We start from the raw sequence: 15141 nt of genomic DNA, 5'->3' as shown, positions 1-15141 counted from the left end.
ATCCTAAATTGATCTTTAATTTGAATTATCTTGAACAAGTTGAAAAACTGTAAAAGGACATTGAGAAATGGAGGGCTCTCCCTATTTCTCCCTAAATTCTTATATCTATTTTTAAACTTACCTATCTTTTTGAATAAGCAATTTTTCAAATTGATCGAGTCAGTAGTATTACCATTTGTTTGGGGCTATAAAAATCATAGGATATCAAAATTTCATCTATCTAAGTCTAAACTTGAGGGTGGATTTGGTCTGCCATGTTTTTAGTTTTATTATTGGGCTGCAAATGCTAGAACTCTTGCTTAGTGGCAGGAAGGGTACAAAAAGGTCATGTCTGCGAATTAATTGATATATTTAACTAACTTAATTTTTACCTTTCTATGTTTATTATCACTGTTCTGTTCATTATCATATAAACAGTACAGTGATTACATACATTATATACAGTGATATATATATATATATATATATATATATATATATATATATATATATATATATATATATATCACTGTAATGTAATGTCAGTGTTTGTCATGTTAACTTGTGTTTATTTTCGCTGAGTCCTCTCATTCCGCGGTTTGTCGCTTACTTTTCCCCAGTGCCTTCAAGTCAGATTGGAGGGAAAACAATTCTCTGCTCTCCAGCTTCCACAGCCATGCGGTAGACAGGGTGATGGTCACGTGACCCACCTCGACATAAACAGATGTCACATGATTTTCGGGTTGTTTTCCAACATGGCGGGCAGGTCGCAGCAGCTGGCTACAGCTCTCCTGTTTATCCTCAGCGTGGTTTTAAGTTTTCCTCTCGGCGAGAAGAAAACAGACGTTCCAACCTGCGGATACGAGGTTAGCTACTTTATGTCGCGCTTTTGTATTTTATTTACATGTGTTAGGGTTAAGGTACATGTCAAAAAGCTCAGTGGAGCTGTTAGCGCTACTTTCTGTTTCACTCACATGACTGTGCTCACATACAAGGAAGTGCTGGTGTTGTGCCAAAAAGTGCCCGCCTGCCAAAATCTGATTTCCAATGTCTACCTGTGTTTTTATGTGTAATATCTTTACCTATGTTGGTAAATAGATTTCGGTCAACAGGCTTTACAAAGGGGTTAGATATAACATTTTAAAGTTACATCTTTTTCAACTCTGTCTTATTGTACTTACATTACAACCAATTCCATCATTTTTGTCCACTTAAAATATGTTTATAGAACTATTGTTAGATGTCTTTCAATATCTGCTGTCCTCTTGGCCAGATTCTTCTTAAAAACACATTTTTAATGTCAACAAGCTTTTTTTAACTGCATAAATGAAGGATATATAAAAGTCACTGCCAAAAACTGATTGCAGCTTCTACTTTGTTACAGGAATGTTGTTTGTGGCTCAAGATGACTTGTATCATTCATGAGGGATACATTTGATATAGGTTTCACATATCATAGACTAACAAGTTATGTATAGCAGTTTAAATACGAGCAATCCTTTTTTGGTAAATACCAGAAATCAGTTTTTGGCAGACGATCACTTTTTGGAGTGAATATTTGTCGACATTATGACTCTTCCGACAGAGCAGTACAGCTGTATTCATAGAGTGTGTGTCTGTGTGCAGTCATGTCATGCCACCAAGCCGGGCATGTTGAATGTCCACCTGGTGCCGCACACACATGATGACGTTGGCTGGCTCAAGACTGTGGACCAGTACTTCTATGGAGGTCAGTGTGACACATACAGAACACTGTGAAGCTATTAGCCAACCTCCTGCTCTGTGTTTACTCTGTCAAATGTTTGCATATGTTTCTATTTACTCTTGTAGTTCTGCTGATGCAAGTTAATCTGCTCTATTGACTGGTACTAAATATCTTCCTGATTGCTGCTACAAGTGATTGTGGTTATCCTCCTGCTTTAAAGCCCTATGATGTGTTTTAATGGTGGTTCATGCACATGATCTCTGGATTTGATTTGAATGTGAGCTGGAGTGACAGCCATCACTCATGTTCGAACCACTGTCTGTTGTTGGGGCTGTGCGAAATGTCGAAATGTATCTTTTTTTTTTTCTTCTTTTTTTTGTGTCCTGTCTGGCACTGTAGCAATCAGAATTATTGTCTGAAGGCCAAGAAAAATGCCCAACAGATTTACTTTCCCAAGTGGGCCTTTTGCTATACTGGTCCACTTGATTGTCATAGTTTATTTGATCTTTATTAGTTATTTTTATTCTAAGTTATTGTAATCAGGCCAGACTGGACTCGGGGACGGGAAAGAAAAACAAGAAGAAAAGTTCAGAAGAAAGTTAACAGAAGGAGAGGGAAAGAAAAAGGAGAAAAGAGATGGAGAGAAAAGACAATGAAAATCTGCTTCATCACCTTTTTTTTTTTTTTTCTTTTTCTTTTCCTGGATCACCTGTTGAGAAAGAAAAAAGAAAACAAGCAGAAGAAGACTAGAGCAACAGAATAAACAACATCATGATGATCTATGGGAATGTAACAGTAAATACTAAATGTTAAACATTATTGTGCAGCACGTAAGATCGACAGCGCACAGTGTGCTTTGAGGTAGGAGCCAAAAAGGGTGTAGTTTGTGTGTGTGAGCACCCGTGTGTACACCTGTGAGCATGAGCGCGCTTGTATTTAAAAGGTTCCTTCATGTAATGATCTGCTAGAGGGTGTGGGGAGCCACAGCCCCGTCCTCCAGGGCATGAAGCAGGTATGGAGGAGATCAAGACTCCAGACATCCAGAGGCCCTCAGAACACAAGAGACCAAGGAAGACCAACAGAGGGGCAGCCGCGCCACTGTCCCAGAAAGAGCTGAGGAGAGTCCCAGATGAGGGGTCACTCAGCAGCCGCGGAGCAGAAGCCAGGGGGGGTTGCAGTGACGTGCCCGTGAGCTCTGCCGGCAGCCAGCTGCGCCAGAGTGACCGAGCCCCAGGCCGAGAGGCCGAGGGCAACCCACCCCCGAAGGGGCCCGAACCACTGTCGAGATGTATCAGAAGACGATATTAAAACACCTTCGTTTCATTTTATACTCTGTCGTGTATTTCACGCTGCCTCATAATGTACTGTTTACTGCAACACTTTACTTCTTCATTGCTTTAGCGTTTTATGCTTTTAGTGCAATTGATTGTCGAGCTTGCATATTTTAATGTCACATGTTGTTTATAGTAAGTTGTAAGGCCAGGTGTTGTGCAGGTGACCATCATCTGATATTGATTTCCAGTCTGGGTTAATATGTAAGCAGAACCCATCTGCACTGAGGGTGGTTTGTTTGGGCATATGCATGAATGCAGATGAGCACATATACTTTCTTGCTGTTAAGATACGTTAGTGTAAATAAATATTTTTCAAACTGTGACACACAGCAACTAAATTCTGACCACTTCTTGAAGCATTGATTTCTGTGTTACAAAATAACATCTCTTTTGTCCTAAATCTGTGCACATTTGTGTGCGTAGATCGTAATGACATCCAGCACGCTGGTGTTCAGTACATCCTGGACTCGGTTGTGGATCAGTTGTTGAAGAATCCAGACAGGAGGTTCATCTATGTGGAGACGGCCTTTTTCTACCGCTGGTGGAAGAGTCAGAGCTCCAGCATGCAGCAGACAGTCAAACAGCTGGTTAATGAAGGTAAATACCCATTCAGTACTATACAGCTGCGTTAAGTGTTTCAGTGCATCCTTACCAAAAGCTGCTCCTCCCGCAGGCCGTCTGGAATTTGTGAATGGTGGTTGGTGTATGAGCGACGAGGCTGCCACACACTACAGCGCCGTCATTGACCAGATGACCATTGGTCTGAGGTTCCTTAATGAGACTTTTGGAGCCTGTGGCCGTCCCCGCGTCGCCTGGCACATCGACCCCTTTGGCCACGCCCGGGAACACGCCTCCATGTTTGCACAGGTAGCATAGCTCTTTATGTTTATTCTTCGAGTTTTGCACGAGTCACACTTCAGAATTGCTCAGCTCATTCACTGTCACACTTTCAAACGTTGGCCATGTTTAATATCAGCAGTATAGGGCAGAATAGAAGGATGAGCATAATTGGTCACCTTAAGGAAGGCCTGATCTCTAGTGAGACTTAAAATGGGAGAATTTACAAATTTTTGGCTGTATCAGATTTGCTGCTCTGCAATGAATCAAATGGGCTTATTTCCAGAATGCTGCATTATTACATGAAGGCACAATTTAGTTCACTGGCTTTCCATTTGACTTTACTTTAACCATTACCTGTCTGTCTTTTGCTGCAGATGGGATTCGATGGCTTCTTCTTTGGTCGTCTAGACTATCAAGACCGGGCTCGCAGGATGAGGAATAAAGAGCAGGAGCTTCTATGGAGAGCCTCCGACAGCCTCACTCCTCCAATGGCTGACCTCTTTACTGGTATGCAAAGTTTCTTTCTTCATCCCTTTATGTTAATGACTTCTGGACTTCTGGACATTATTTTTTTAACCGTTTGCCCCCGTTAACCAACAGGGATCCTTCCTAATGGCTACAACCCTCCTGAGGGCTTCTGCTGGGACCAGCTCTGCAGTGACCCACCTATCAGAGACGATCCTGATCTTGAAGACTATAATGTTGATGATGTGGTGGGACGCTTCCTCGTCATCGCCAACAGTCAGGTTGGACACAACTCCACACTGGCGCACAGAGACACTGATTTATCAGTCACGTGGTGTTCTTAACACCGCATGTTTAACTAACACTATGAAAAAAATGCTCATGTTAAATCAAAAGAAAACAAACAACGCTTTCTGATTTAGAAAAAGAGGAAGCAGAAGGGATGCTGTGCTTTTTATCCCAGCCCATATACAGCTGTGACTAGCTAACATGACATGTAAAATTTCAGTAGGAACCTCTTGTTTCAAGTAATGTCAGCATATCTTCATGCAGGTCCCCATAAATTTTTTCTCAACCTGTCTGGTTTTATTTTATGAACCTGTCATGATCACAATAATAAAGACATCTACAGATAGTGTAATGCAATGTCCTCCTTTAATAATCCACATTCACCACTTTAGCCATCATATAAATGTGCTTTGAATAGTGTGAGGTGTGTGTGATTGAAGAGATGTGTGAATTGTTTAATTTCACTCTTCTCTTCCCTTTTCTTCCTTGTTGTTTAGTTTAATCTGTTAAGCATTATTTCCTCTTCCTTTTTTAGTCTACGGTCTATAAGACCAACCATATCATCATGACCATGGGCTCAGACTTTCAATATGAGAATGCCAACCTGTGGTACAAGAACCTGGACAAGCTGATCCACTATGTAAATGCCCGGCAGGCAAATGGCAGCAAAGTCAACGTGCTCTACTCTACACCGTCCTGTTACCTGCAGGAGCTGCACCGAGCAAACCTCACCTGGTACTGTGAACTTTAAAGGGGCAGGATAATGTTTTCTTGTTCTAGCAGCACTGTTGGTGTTAAACTCTATTGTAAAAAGTGTCGTCTTGTGCATTTTAATATCAGCTAAATCCATTGGTTTTCTATCCAGGCCTTTGAAAACAGATGATTTCTTCCCCTATGCAGACGACGCTCATGATTTCTGGACTGGCTACTTTACTAGCAGACCAGCGCTGAAGCGATATGAGAGGATCAGCAACAGCAACCTGCAGGTACTCTGAGATTTACTTTGTGCGGGGCGATTTTACAGTGTGCTCGGCATTACACTTTGTGTTGACGACATCACAACATTCAAACTTCTGCTTTTCTATAATTACCTCTGTAAGTCCTGTCCCACTACATTACAGCTTTCAGAAAAATGTAATTGTTTTAGTGTAGATGGTAGTTAGCATGCTAACATTCAAACTTTAAGAATGTTAGCATGACATATGCTAGATAAGTATAACATTGTCACATTACACTAACAAGCTTTAAATTTTGTTCTGTGAAAACAAAGTTTATCTAACTCTTAACATGAACTGTAAGCAAATAAATGCTAATATATAGCACGAAACACACTGTTAGCTGGCACTTAATAAAGCTATCACTGGTACCCTGCGTCTATAGAACTTAAGATGTGGAAATATAGGTTTAATGGTGGAAAATTTATACCTGTGTGACTTTTTAAATTGTGTTTACATTTTTTTCCTCGTAATAGACTTGTAACCAGCTGGAGGTATTTGGTGGTCCAGCCTCCAGGAAAGGACCCTTTGGGGAAGGTGAAAGCCAGACGATGAGTAAGATTTGATTTAATCTTTTTTGTGTCTCCTTAGTGCAGACCTTCCCAAAGTGTGGGGCCCGCCCCCTAGGGAGGGCGCAGAGCCATGGCAGGGGGGGCGCGGGATGAAAAGGGGGGGGAAAAAACAAAACGCTTGGACACTGCTAGCACAGGCGCCCACAGAAACGCAAAGCAGGAGATGAAGCATCGCTGAATATGTTTCCAAACCAACTTCATTCTAAGCCAAAGACTAGAAAATATGGTGAAGCATATCTTCCCTTTGGTTTCACCTGCACAAGTGCCGAGGTAGGTCTCCCCTGGAGCAGCGCTGGGCTGTTTAAATCACGGACAAACAGTATCCCACATTCGTGATTTTTAGTTCACAAACACTTCTTGTAATGACTAACTACTCCTGACATTTTGGAGATATACATACTATACTATACTTTATACAGTAAAGTTACAGTGGGATACAAATAATATCAGGCTGATCCTGCCACGATTTGTCCCCTCGGTTCAAATCACGGACAAACAGTATCCTACAGCTGTTTGTTTTTGAACCCATTTTGCACAGAGGCATTTTTTTGAAAAATGTATTGACAGCAATGTTGAATATTATTACACAGGAAAAAAAACAACTACACGTAAAATAATTACATGGTGGCGCCTCTGCCTTTCTAAATGGAGGGACAGTAACTGCGTGTAAAACCTGCAGAGTCAGATTAACAGTATTTTGTCTCTATCTGCCATTCTGCAATTCATCTCATGTAAACAATAACGTGGCGCACAGCGTGACGTGAAAAAAGGCACATACCTTTGACGTTGCGTGACAAACTCTGTATTCCTCGTCCACACATAAACGCAAAAAAGGAGTTTTAAAAGAATCTCAGTTTTCGCTGATTCGAAACGCCGTTTACGTGTGGACGAAACAGCTGCGTTTTCAAAAATACCCGTGTAGGTGCGGACGTAGCGTAAATTAGTTAGTAGTTTATTTTCTTACTACCTGCAGATTACTTGTATTTGCTTAATTGTTTACTAAATGTTTGAGGTGTGAAATAAACCGCAGTGGAGCAAAATATGGGTGTGTGCGTGCGTGCACGCGGGGGGCGCAAACATTTTTCTTGTAAAACAAAGGGGGGCCCAGCAAAAAAAGTTTGGGAACTGCTGCCTTACTGGGTTCTGCACAGGCATACTCTAGGTACTCTGGCTTCCTGCCACAGTCTAAAGACTTACGTATTAGGTTAACATGTAATAGCATGACCATACATGGTTGGCTGTCTTCATGTGCTACTCCTGTGATGGACCTGTCCAGGATGTAGGAGAGCTGGGATGGGCTCCAGCCTCCCCACAACTGTGAATTGGTGAACCGGTTAAGAATATGGATACCTTTTAAAAGTTGTATTTGTGTTACTAAGACCAATTGGATGTCAGACAAGAGATTGAGTGACGGCTGCTTTCATTGGTAGAGAAAGCCATGGCTGTGGCTCAGCACCATGACGCTGTGTCGGGAACAGAAAAGCAACACGTAGCAAATGACTACGCCAGGAAGCTTGCTAACGGCTGGCAACACTGTCAGGTACTCCAGGCTTCACAGTACATTATCTTACCCAACAGAAGTTACTTGTGCTAAATTTGTCATTTTCTGTACAGGAAAATATATTATCATGTCTTTAGCAGAAAGTCTTCTTCAGTCCAAACTTTCTTGCACAGGTTTCTTGTCTAACCGTTGTCTCTCTTTCAGGTTTTAGTCAGTAACAGTCTGGCTGCTCTCAGCGGCTTGTCTGCTGAGCGAATCTACTGTGATAACCTCAACGTCAGCGTGTGTCCTCTCACTGAATCCAGCAAGAAGGTAAAAAACACAGAAAATAGACTTTGAAGGGGACCCGCTTTACTCATTTTCAACTCATCTTTATTTTTGGAATTGACTAAAGTAGATTTGCATGATTTACAGTGAAATCCTTAGTAATCTTTGCACTGGTGCAGCCCAATTTAGAGTCCTATTTAAGTCATCTGTCTGATTACCACCCACTGGTAAAAGGTTTGAACAGCAACCCCAAAAAGGTTGATTCTGTTCATCTGGACGTGACGTTTTCAGTGGGAGAAACGTTTCGTCACTCATCCAAGTGAATTCTTCAGACTCAGCTGACTGCAGGTTTCCCCAACCTTATAAACAGGACATTTGCACAATGCCTGAAACCAGCCCACTGAAGGAACAATCTGCTGTGAGGTCAGTTTCTTGATCATTAATATGCAAATTGTCATGACCATTGATCAACAACCACTGATCAACGGCCATGAGTACCATTCAGAGAAAGTTGGGGAATGGCTGCAGTCACAGCATTGTAAGATGGTGAAAGATGTACCCTTAGGCCCCCTCCTGGCCTGCTTGCTCAAACCAGCGTTCCTCCCTGTCCAGGATGTGTACATCATTGAAAGAGTGTCCGCTGGCCTGTAGGTGTGAATAGACTGCAGAGTCCTGGCCTGACAAGGTGGCTCTTCTGTGTTGAGCCAACTGCTTCGCCAGAGGTTGTTTGGTTTCCCCGATGTATAAATCCTGGCAATCCTCCTGGCACTTAACAGCGTACACTATGTTACTCTGTTTGTGTCGGGGGACCTGATCCTTGGGGTGGACCAATTTTTGCATAGTGTGTTTTGGGCTTTAAAAGCCACAGAGACCCGGTGTTTAGAAAAAAAATGTATCTCAAATGTTCTGCTTCTCCTGACACATACGGGATCACTAAGGGTTTTCGCTTAGGCAGCAGTTTTGCTTCTCTCCTGAATTGATTGGCGCCTCCAAGCTTTGACAAGAGTCCAGCTGAGATAACCATATTTACTCAGGGCCTTCATGATGTGATGTTCTTCTACTTCCCTGGCCGCTGTGTCTGTTGTAGCGTCCTGATGACACCCAGTTTGTGCTCCAGTGGATGATGAGAGTCAAACCTTAAATACTCACCCGTGAGCATTTGTTTACAGTACACATCAACTTTAAATGTCCCCCTTTACTGGTGTAAATCTCACAGTCTAAGAAGGCTAACCTGCCATAACCTCCCAGGTGAACCTAATGTGATGGTCCACCCAGTTAATGTGATCAGTGAAACCTGCGGTCAGCTGAAACGGAAGAAGTCACTTGGATGAGTGACGAAATGTTTCTCCCACTGAAAACTCTACGTCCAGATGAACAGAATTCATTTTTAAGATTTCCTTACCTGGATGACTGAGGATGCATCAAGACATTTGAACAGCAAGTGGGTAGAGTCACAGCTGCGTGCCCGAGTCACTATCCTGTCTGAAAGTGAGCATTTAAAATCTGAAGGTTTGGCTCATAAGTATTACTTGTACATGCACTGATCCTGTCATTTAAACCATGTTTAACCATGTTAAACAACCATCCACCGGTAACATAATAAAAAAACCCCACAATATGTCATCTTAAATGTAATTTTGAACACTCTGACCCTCTGAGATTTATCCTCGGAACAAACAGTGTATTCAAGGTGTACAGCCTAAAAAACCTGGGCTACAGTTACTGTAAATACATTCTGTGTAATTACAGATAAGACTGAATGCTCACGCTGCCTTTCTCTCGCTTGTCTTTTTGTCTGTCATTCAGTTCTCAGTCAATGTGTACAACCCTCTCGCTCGGCCCGTCACTTGGCCCGTCAGGCTGCCGGTCAATGGAACAGTGTACAGCGTGTCAGATGCTAGTGGCAAAGCGGTGGACTGCCAGGTCAGTATGTGTGCCAGCAGCAAGTATGAGATGATCCCAAACAAGCTGTGCAGTTGTCAGACACAAGATATAGATGGATCTCGTCTCAGAGAATGAAGTCTGCGATACGTTTTCACAGCACTGTTTTTTTTTTTGTATCATTCAACAAGATGTTCAATATAAACAAAGATAACACTCGATAATGTGTTTGCGTTGAAGGTGGTTCGCGTGTCACAGGCCACTCACGAAGTTAGAAGACAACGAGGCTTTGCAGTCAATGAGCTGGTATTCCAGGTTCAGGCACCTCCTCTGGGCTACACCACGTACACGGTGGCCCTGATCCAGGACGGACCTCCACCTGCACCTGCACAGCAGCGCGCACCCCCAGTGATCCAGAATAAGGTCAGAACACAGCATACAAGTCCAAAATATTCAAATAAATAAACAAAATCTTCTGAAAAAAGAACTGTTTTTGTTTGTTTTCGTGCACTCTAGTACCTACAAGTGACCTTTGACCCTGAGACAGGTCTGATAAGCAGCCTCAACAATCTGGAGACCAAACAGAGCATCAAACTGACACAGAATTTCTACTGGTTAGTGTTTCTAAAAATAACAAAATGAACACGCTTTTTTTGAAGTTGAGCTTCCAAATGATGTGTTGTTAAAACGTCCCAGGTACAACGCCAGTGACGGTAACAACGTAGAGAGCAGGCAGCCTTCTGGAGCCTACATCTTCAGACCCAACTCTTCCACACCTTTCATCATCAGCCGGACGGCCAAGACGGAGATCATTAAGGTAGAGATGTTTGCTCGTATCCAGACGTAGATTCCTCATAGCAAAGCTTTGTTTTTACACTGTTATTCGGTTTACTTCTAACTTATAGGCTGCTGTCATTTTATATGTGTGGGTGTCAGAATGAACGTGCCAACATGTTTTACCTCCCCGTTTAGAGGCTAATATGCAGCGTCTAATTTTGTACTGCAATGCTCTCATCCTCAGACGTCAGTGGTGCAGGAGGTGAGGCAGTGGTTTGCTCCCTGGGTGTCTCAGGTGGTTCGTCACGTTTAACACGTGCACACTACACATGTAATGGAGATGTTTTTAGAGATAAGTGGTTGTTGAAATTTCTGTTCTCTTCAACCTTTCTAAAAGCTCAGTGCCTTAATGTCAACTGATCTTCCAGGGGAGAAAAACCTCATATGGGGCAATATTGTGGCAGAGTTTTGCCCTTCTAAATATTTCCTCATATCATAGCAAGTGATTGGCTTAGATTGCCGTTATCTTTTCCCCATGTCAGATTATAAATACATGGAAAGAGGGAATTTTAGACCGTAAGATTCCATGCACACCCAATGGGGAATAGCTTTAGCTCATAATTATTTATTTTTTTATTTGTGAGTGAGAGAAATAAATTCAAGGAAAAGTGAGGAATCTTGGCCAAAATGCTCCCCACACCACCCACCTTCAACCCACGTCACACTTGCTGTCTTGACCTTTTAGTGACAGCCTGGGGAAGGAGGTGATCACTCGTCTGGACACCAGCATCAAAACCTCTGAATATTTCTACACTGATTCCAACAGCAGAGAAGTTCTGCAGAGGAAGTAAGAGTTTGCTTTTTGTTTTTTAATGATGGAAAATGCATTTTAACCTTTTAAAGTTGTTGCAGTTGTTTTGGATGGTATTTTACAGATTATATACAAAGTAAGACAGCTGTACAGTTATGTGATAGTTTTACATTAAAAGAATCCAATTCCGTACACTTAGAGAGAGTGTGTGTGTGTGTGTGTGTGTGTGTGTGTGTGTGTGTGTGTGTGTGTGTGTGTGTGTGTGTGTGTGTGTGTGTGTGTGTCCCATCCCCCCCAAACAGGAAAGACTTCCGGCCCACCTGGAACCTGAAACAGTCAGAGCCCATTGCTGGAAACTACTACCCAATCAACTCTCGCGCTTATATCAAGGTTTGTGTGTTTGTTAGCCTCCATTTGGAGAGACAAGCAACAAAAAGCATTGACTGTTAGTTCTATGAATTATCACAAGTGATGTTTTCCTTTCACTTGTGTGTCTTCAGGATGATGTGGACCAACTCACTGTGGTAACGGATCGCTCTCAGGGTGGAGGCAGCATCCAGAATGGTTCACTGGAGATCATGGTGAGGCATAAAGTCGTAGCTCATCACCATTAGCATGTTGACCCCATCTAAGCGCACACAAGGAGTTCTTATTAAAGTCTCTCTATCCGACCTCCTCACCCTCAGCTCCACCGCCGGCTGCTCCACGATGATTTCCGTGGTGTTGGTGAACCTCTCAACGAGATCTCTGGCATCTTCCCAGACGGGCTGGTGGTCCGCGGCCGCCTCCTGCTCACCCTCGATCCCCCGCAGACTGCTGCCGACACGCACCGCCCCCTCGCAGAGGGGATGGTGTTGCAGCCGCTACTTACGTTTACTGATGGAGATCTGAAGCCAAACGCTCAGCTGGAGGTATGTAAATGGTAAACGGACTGGTACTTGTATAGCGCCTTTCTACTCATTCACCCAATCACGTGCACATTCGTACAGTACTTGTACAAATACTGCATGTATTTTAAAGACATGCTATTAACACACTTCACTAATCGGGTCTCAAAAGTCACGGTGATGTGATCTGTGTTTGAAATATTAGCAGTGCAAGAACCAGCTGGCCTCCATCTTGCAGGTTCCTGTTCAAACACCTTAAACTCCTGTGTGTAAGCTTAAGAAAAGCTTTGTACAGTGCTGTGACCTGCACTGTACAAACTGCAGGCTGTTCCTGTGAGAGTCTGCTGCTTGTTTTGAGTCATTGTCTCCAACTGTCTATGCTGCTGGTTATAACCCATTTCTGTCCTGCTGTGTACATATTTGCATTTTTTAGAGATGGTTTCACTCGCTCTCAGGGGAACTGAGCTAAGCTGTGTTGCCTTTAGCGGCAACTGCTGCTGACATGTTTTCAGAGCCAGTAATTGGTCGAAATTCATATCAACTTTATGTAGTAATTTTATAGAAAATGTGGTTGGAATACATTAAATAATCTTTTCTTTTTTTTTTTAAAGGCATGGTTTCTGTGAGTGAGGGGTCTTTGTCTTTTAGTTCTCAGGGCTCCTGGCTGCACTGCCCCCTGCTGTCCACCTGCTGACACTCAGTCAGTGGGATGAAGACTCAGTGCTGCTGAGACTGGAGCATCAGTACCAGAGCTCAGAGAGCAAAGTGAGCTCTCAGCCAGTGACAGTCAACCTGCAGGTCAGACATTCAGAAACAGTTTAAACCTTGTTACACTCAAAGCGACCGTACGATCATCTGTCATTCACTCGTTTCTCGTTTGCAGTGCAGTGGAATGTCGTTTTGCTGTAACTAATCCCATCGTCTTTCCTGTCTGTGCAGAAGCTGTTTTCAACTCTGGAGGTTCTGGGTGTGGCTGAGTTGAACCTGTCGGCCAATCAGTGGAAAGATGAGATGAAACGTTTTGACTGGACTCCTGAGAAAGGTACAGGACACCAGTGTTGTGTCAGTTAGTTCACCACTGCAGTTTTGAACGTCACCCTAGATTCAAAGCTGGATGTGTTCTCCAGTCTGACTCGATTTAAATTTGGCTAAATTTCAATGAATGTCGTCTCCTCGGGCGTATTTTAATATGGATTCCAACTCAGCTGCTTTGAGCTTTGTGCATTTTGGAGGTCGGTGGTAAAATCTCAGAGACAAAGTATGAACTTCTGTGGAAATCACTTTGGTTCGTTGTCAGATCAAAGTGAAAATATTTTAATAGATTAAATGATGCGTGTTCTGTGCGCTCGTAGCTGCAGTTCCAGCTGTGTGAAAGAAATGTAGCAGCAGTAAAATAAAGTATATAAACATTTACACATTTTCTGCATCACCAACTGAATACATTTATAATCCAGTGACAATGAAGTGCACAGTCTGCGCTTCAGTCAGTGGTTTGTTTTTTTGTTTTTTTTCAATGTATGGCTTCAATACGAAACTTATTTGCAAACATATACTGCACTTAACATAATTCAGTAATCCGTTATTCTGGCTTTGTAGTTCACTGCTCTTCAATCACACTTCCATAGTGAGGATTCCCTGATATTTGCAGATTTTGGCCTTTGTTTACTGTTGTCACAATTTCATTACATTATTTATATCGGAACATTTGTCGGTGTAGTAATATAAAGACTGGCAACATCTGGATTTTTCAACATCTGGCAGGTGACCATGCACTGAAGGAGCGCTGGGCTGATAGAAATCTGCTGATGCCTTTTAAATCTCTGATTGTAGTCATCGACTTAACAGTTTCCCTGCAGGTGCCAATTAAGCCAGCAGGGAGCCATAAAGAGTCATAAACAGATTGATATGCTTCATAATGTAATGTATACTACAAGGTGTTTCTGGAGCTCAACATGTCATTTTGTTCCTTTGTGAGGAGACTTGGTTGCTGGTCACTGACCCGTGTCACTGCTGGTGTGTTTAAAGATTAACCAACTAAAGACACTTTGTGTCGTTTGTGGTTGTGCTCACATAATGTGTCTGTTTTCCAGGAGAAAAGCCGCTGCTGAAGACATTTCAAGACCCGTCCACGTGGGAGGTGACCTTAAGGCCAATGGAGATCCGAACGTTCCTTCTCAAAGTCAACCTTAGATAGCCAATCACACATGAGATTTTATAGGGTGAATTATTGTATATTGACATTCCTGTGGCTTGTTTACGTTGCTGATTTAATAAAGTGAGGATTTTTAGGGGAAAAAAAGATGAATGAGAAGTTGTATTCACGCTGCCTACGACTTAAAATCGGATCACAGCTGTAGCCCGGACTGACCTGGGCAAAAGTCATTTCAGGATGCCTTCAGACTTTGATACAGAATGTCTGAATAAGATTGTCGTAAGACTGAATTTGTTAAAGCTGCCTTTAACATTTTTGAGAACATTTATATTTGTGGGGTTTTTTGTGCTGTTGCAGTAACAGAATATCGTCTCCCACAAAGTGATATGTGCAATAAAGTATAATCTTTGCATTTCTGCTATGTTGTATATACTTAGATTTTTCTACTTATCAAGAAGCAGCTAATAATAAAAATCAATCATCATTACTGTCCTGCCCTCGTGTTTGTGCCACAAATCTTGTGTATAATCAGTGAAGCAGCATTTAACTTCTGATAATCTGACATCAGAACAGATGTCGTGCTGTTGCTGCTGCAGACCTTTTCCAGTGACAGTCATCTGTGCCTGCTGTCTCCAGCGTGTCTTCAACCACGCAGCGATGTGAAGCCTCGGATGATCAAAAAGGGTT

At 42.5% G+C, this 15141-nt stretch overlaps 1 protein-coding gene across 1 annotated transcript; it reads left to right on the top strand.

Moving 5' to 3' along the window:
* The first annotated feature begins 710 nt into the window (after positions 1-710).
* Positions 711-14941, top strand: LOC146386106 (lysosomal alpha-mannosidase-like). The gene is made up of 24 exons (XM_084930095.1): positions 711-845; positions 1606-1708; positions 3442-3615; positions 3692-3885; positions 4233-4365; positions 4459-4604; positions 5147-5346; positions 5477-5597; positions 6083-6161; positions 7609-7718; positions 7884-7991; positions 9753-9869; positions 10068-10250; positions 10344-10441; positions 10524-10644; positions 10849-10899; positions 11104-11180; positions 11350-11451; positions 11718-11805; positions 11916-11996; positions 12102-12326; positions 12951-13100; positions 13242-13344; positions 14393-14941. Exons 1-24 carry the CDS (start codon positions 711-713, stop codon positions 14494-14496), a joined length of 3003 nt encoding a protein of 1000 aa, XP_084786221.1. The 3' UTR covers positions 14497-14941.
* The last annotated feature ends 200 nt before the right edge of the window (positions 14942-15141 follow it).

Source organism: Perissodus microlepis, chromosome 6 (assembly GCF_051167445.1).
Source record: "Perissodus microlepis isolate ML-2025 ecotype Zambia chromosome 6, ASM5116744v1, whole genome shotgun sequence".
Taxonomy (NCBI): domain Eukaryota; kingdom Metazoa; phylum Chordata; class Actinopteri; order Cichliformes; family Cichlidae; genus Perissodus; species Perissodus microlepis.
This window is presented reverse-complemented; position numbering and strand designations above follow the sequence as displayed.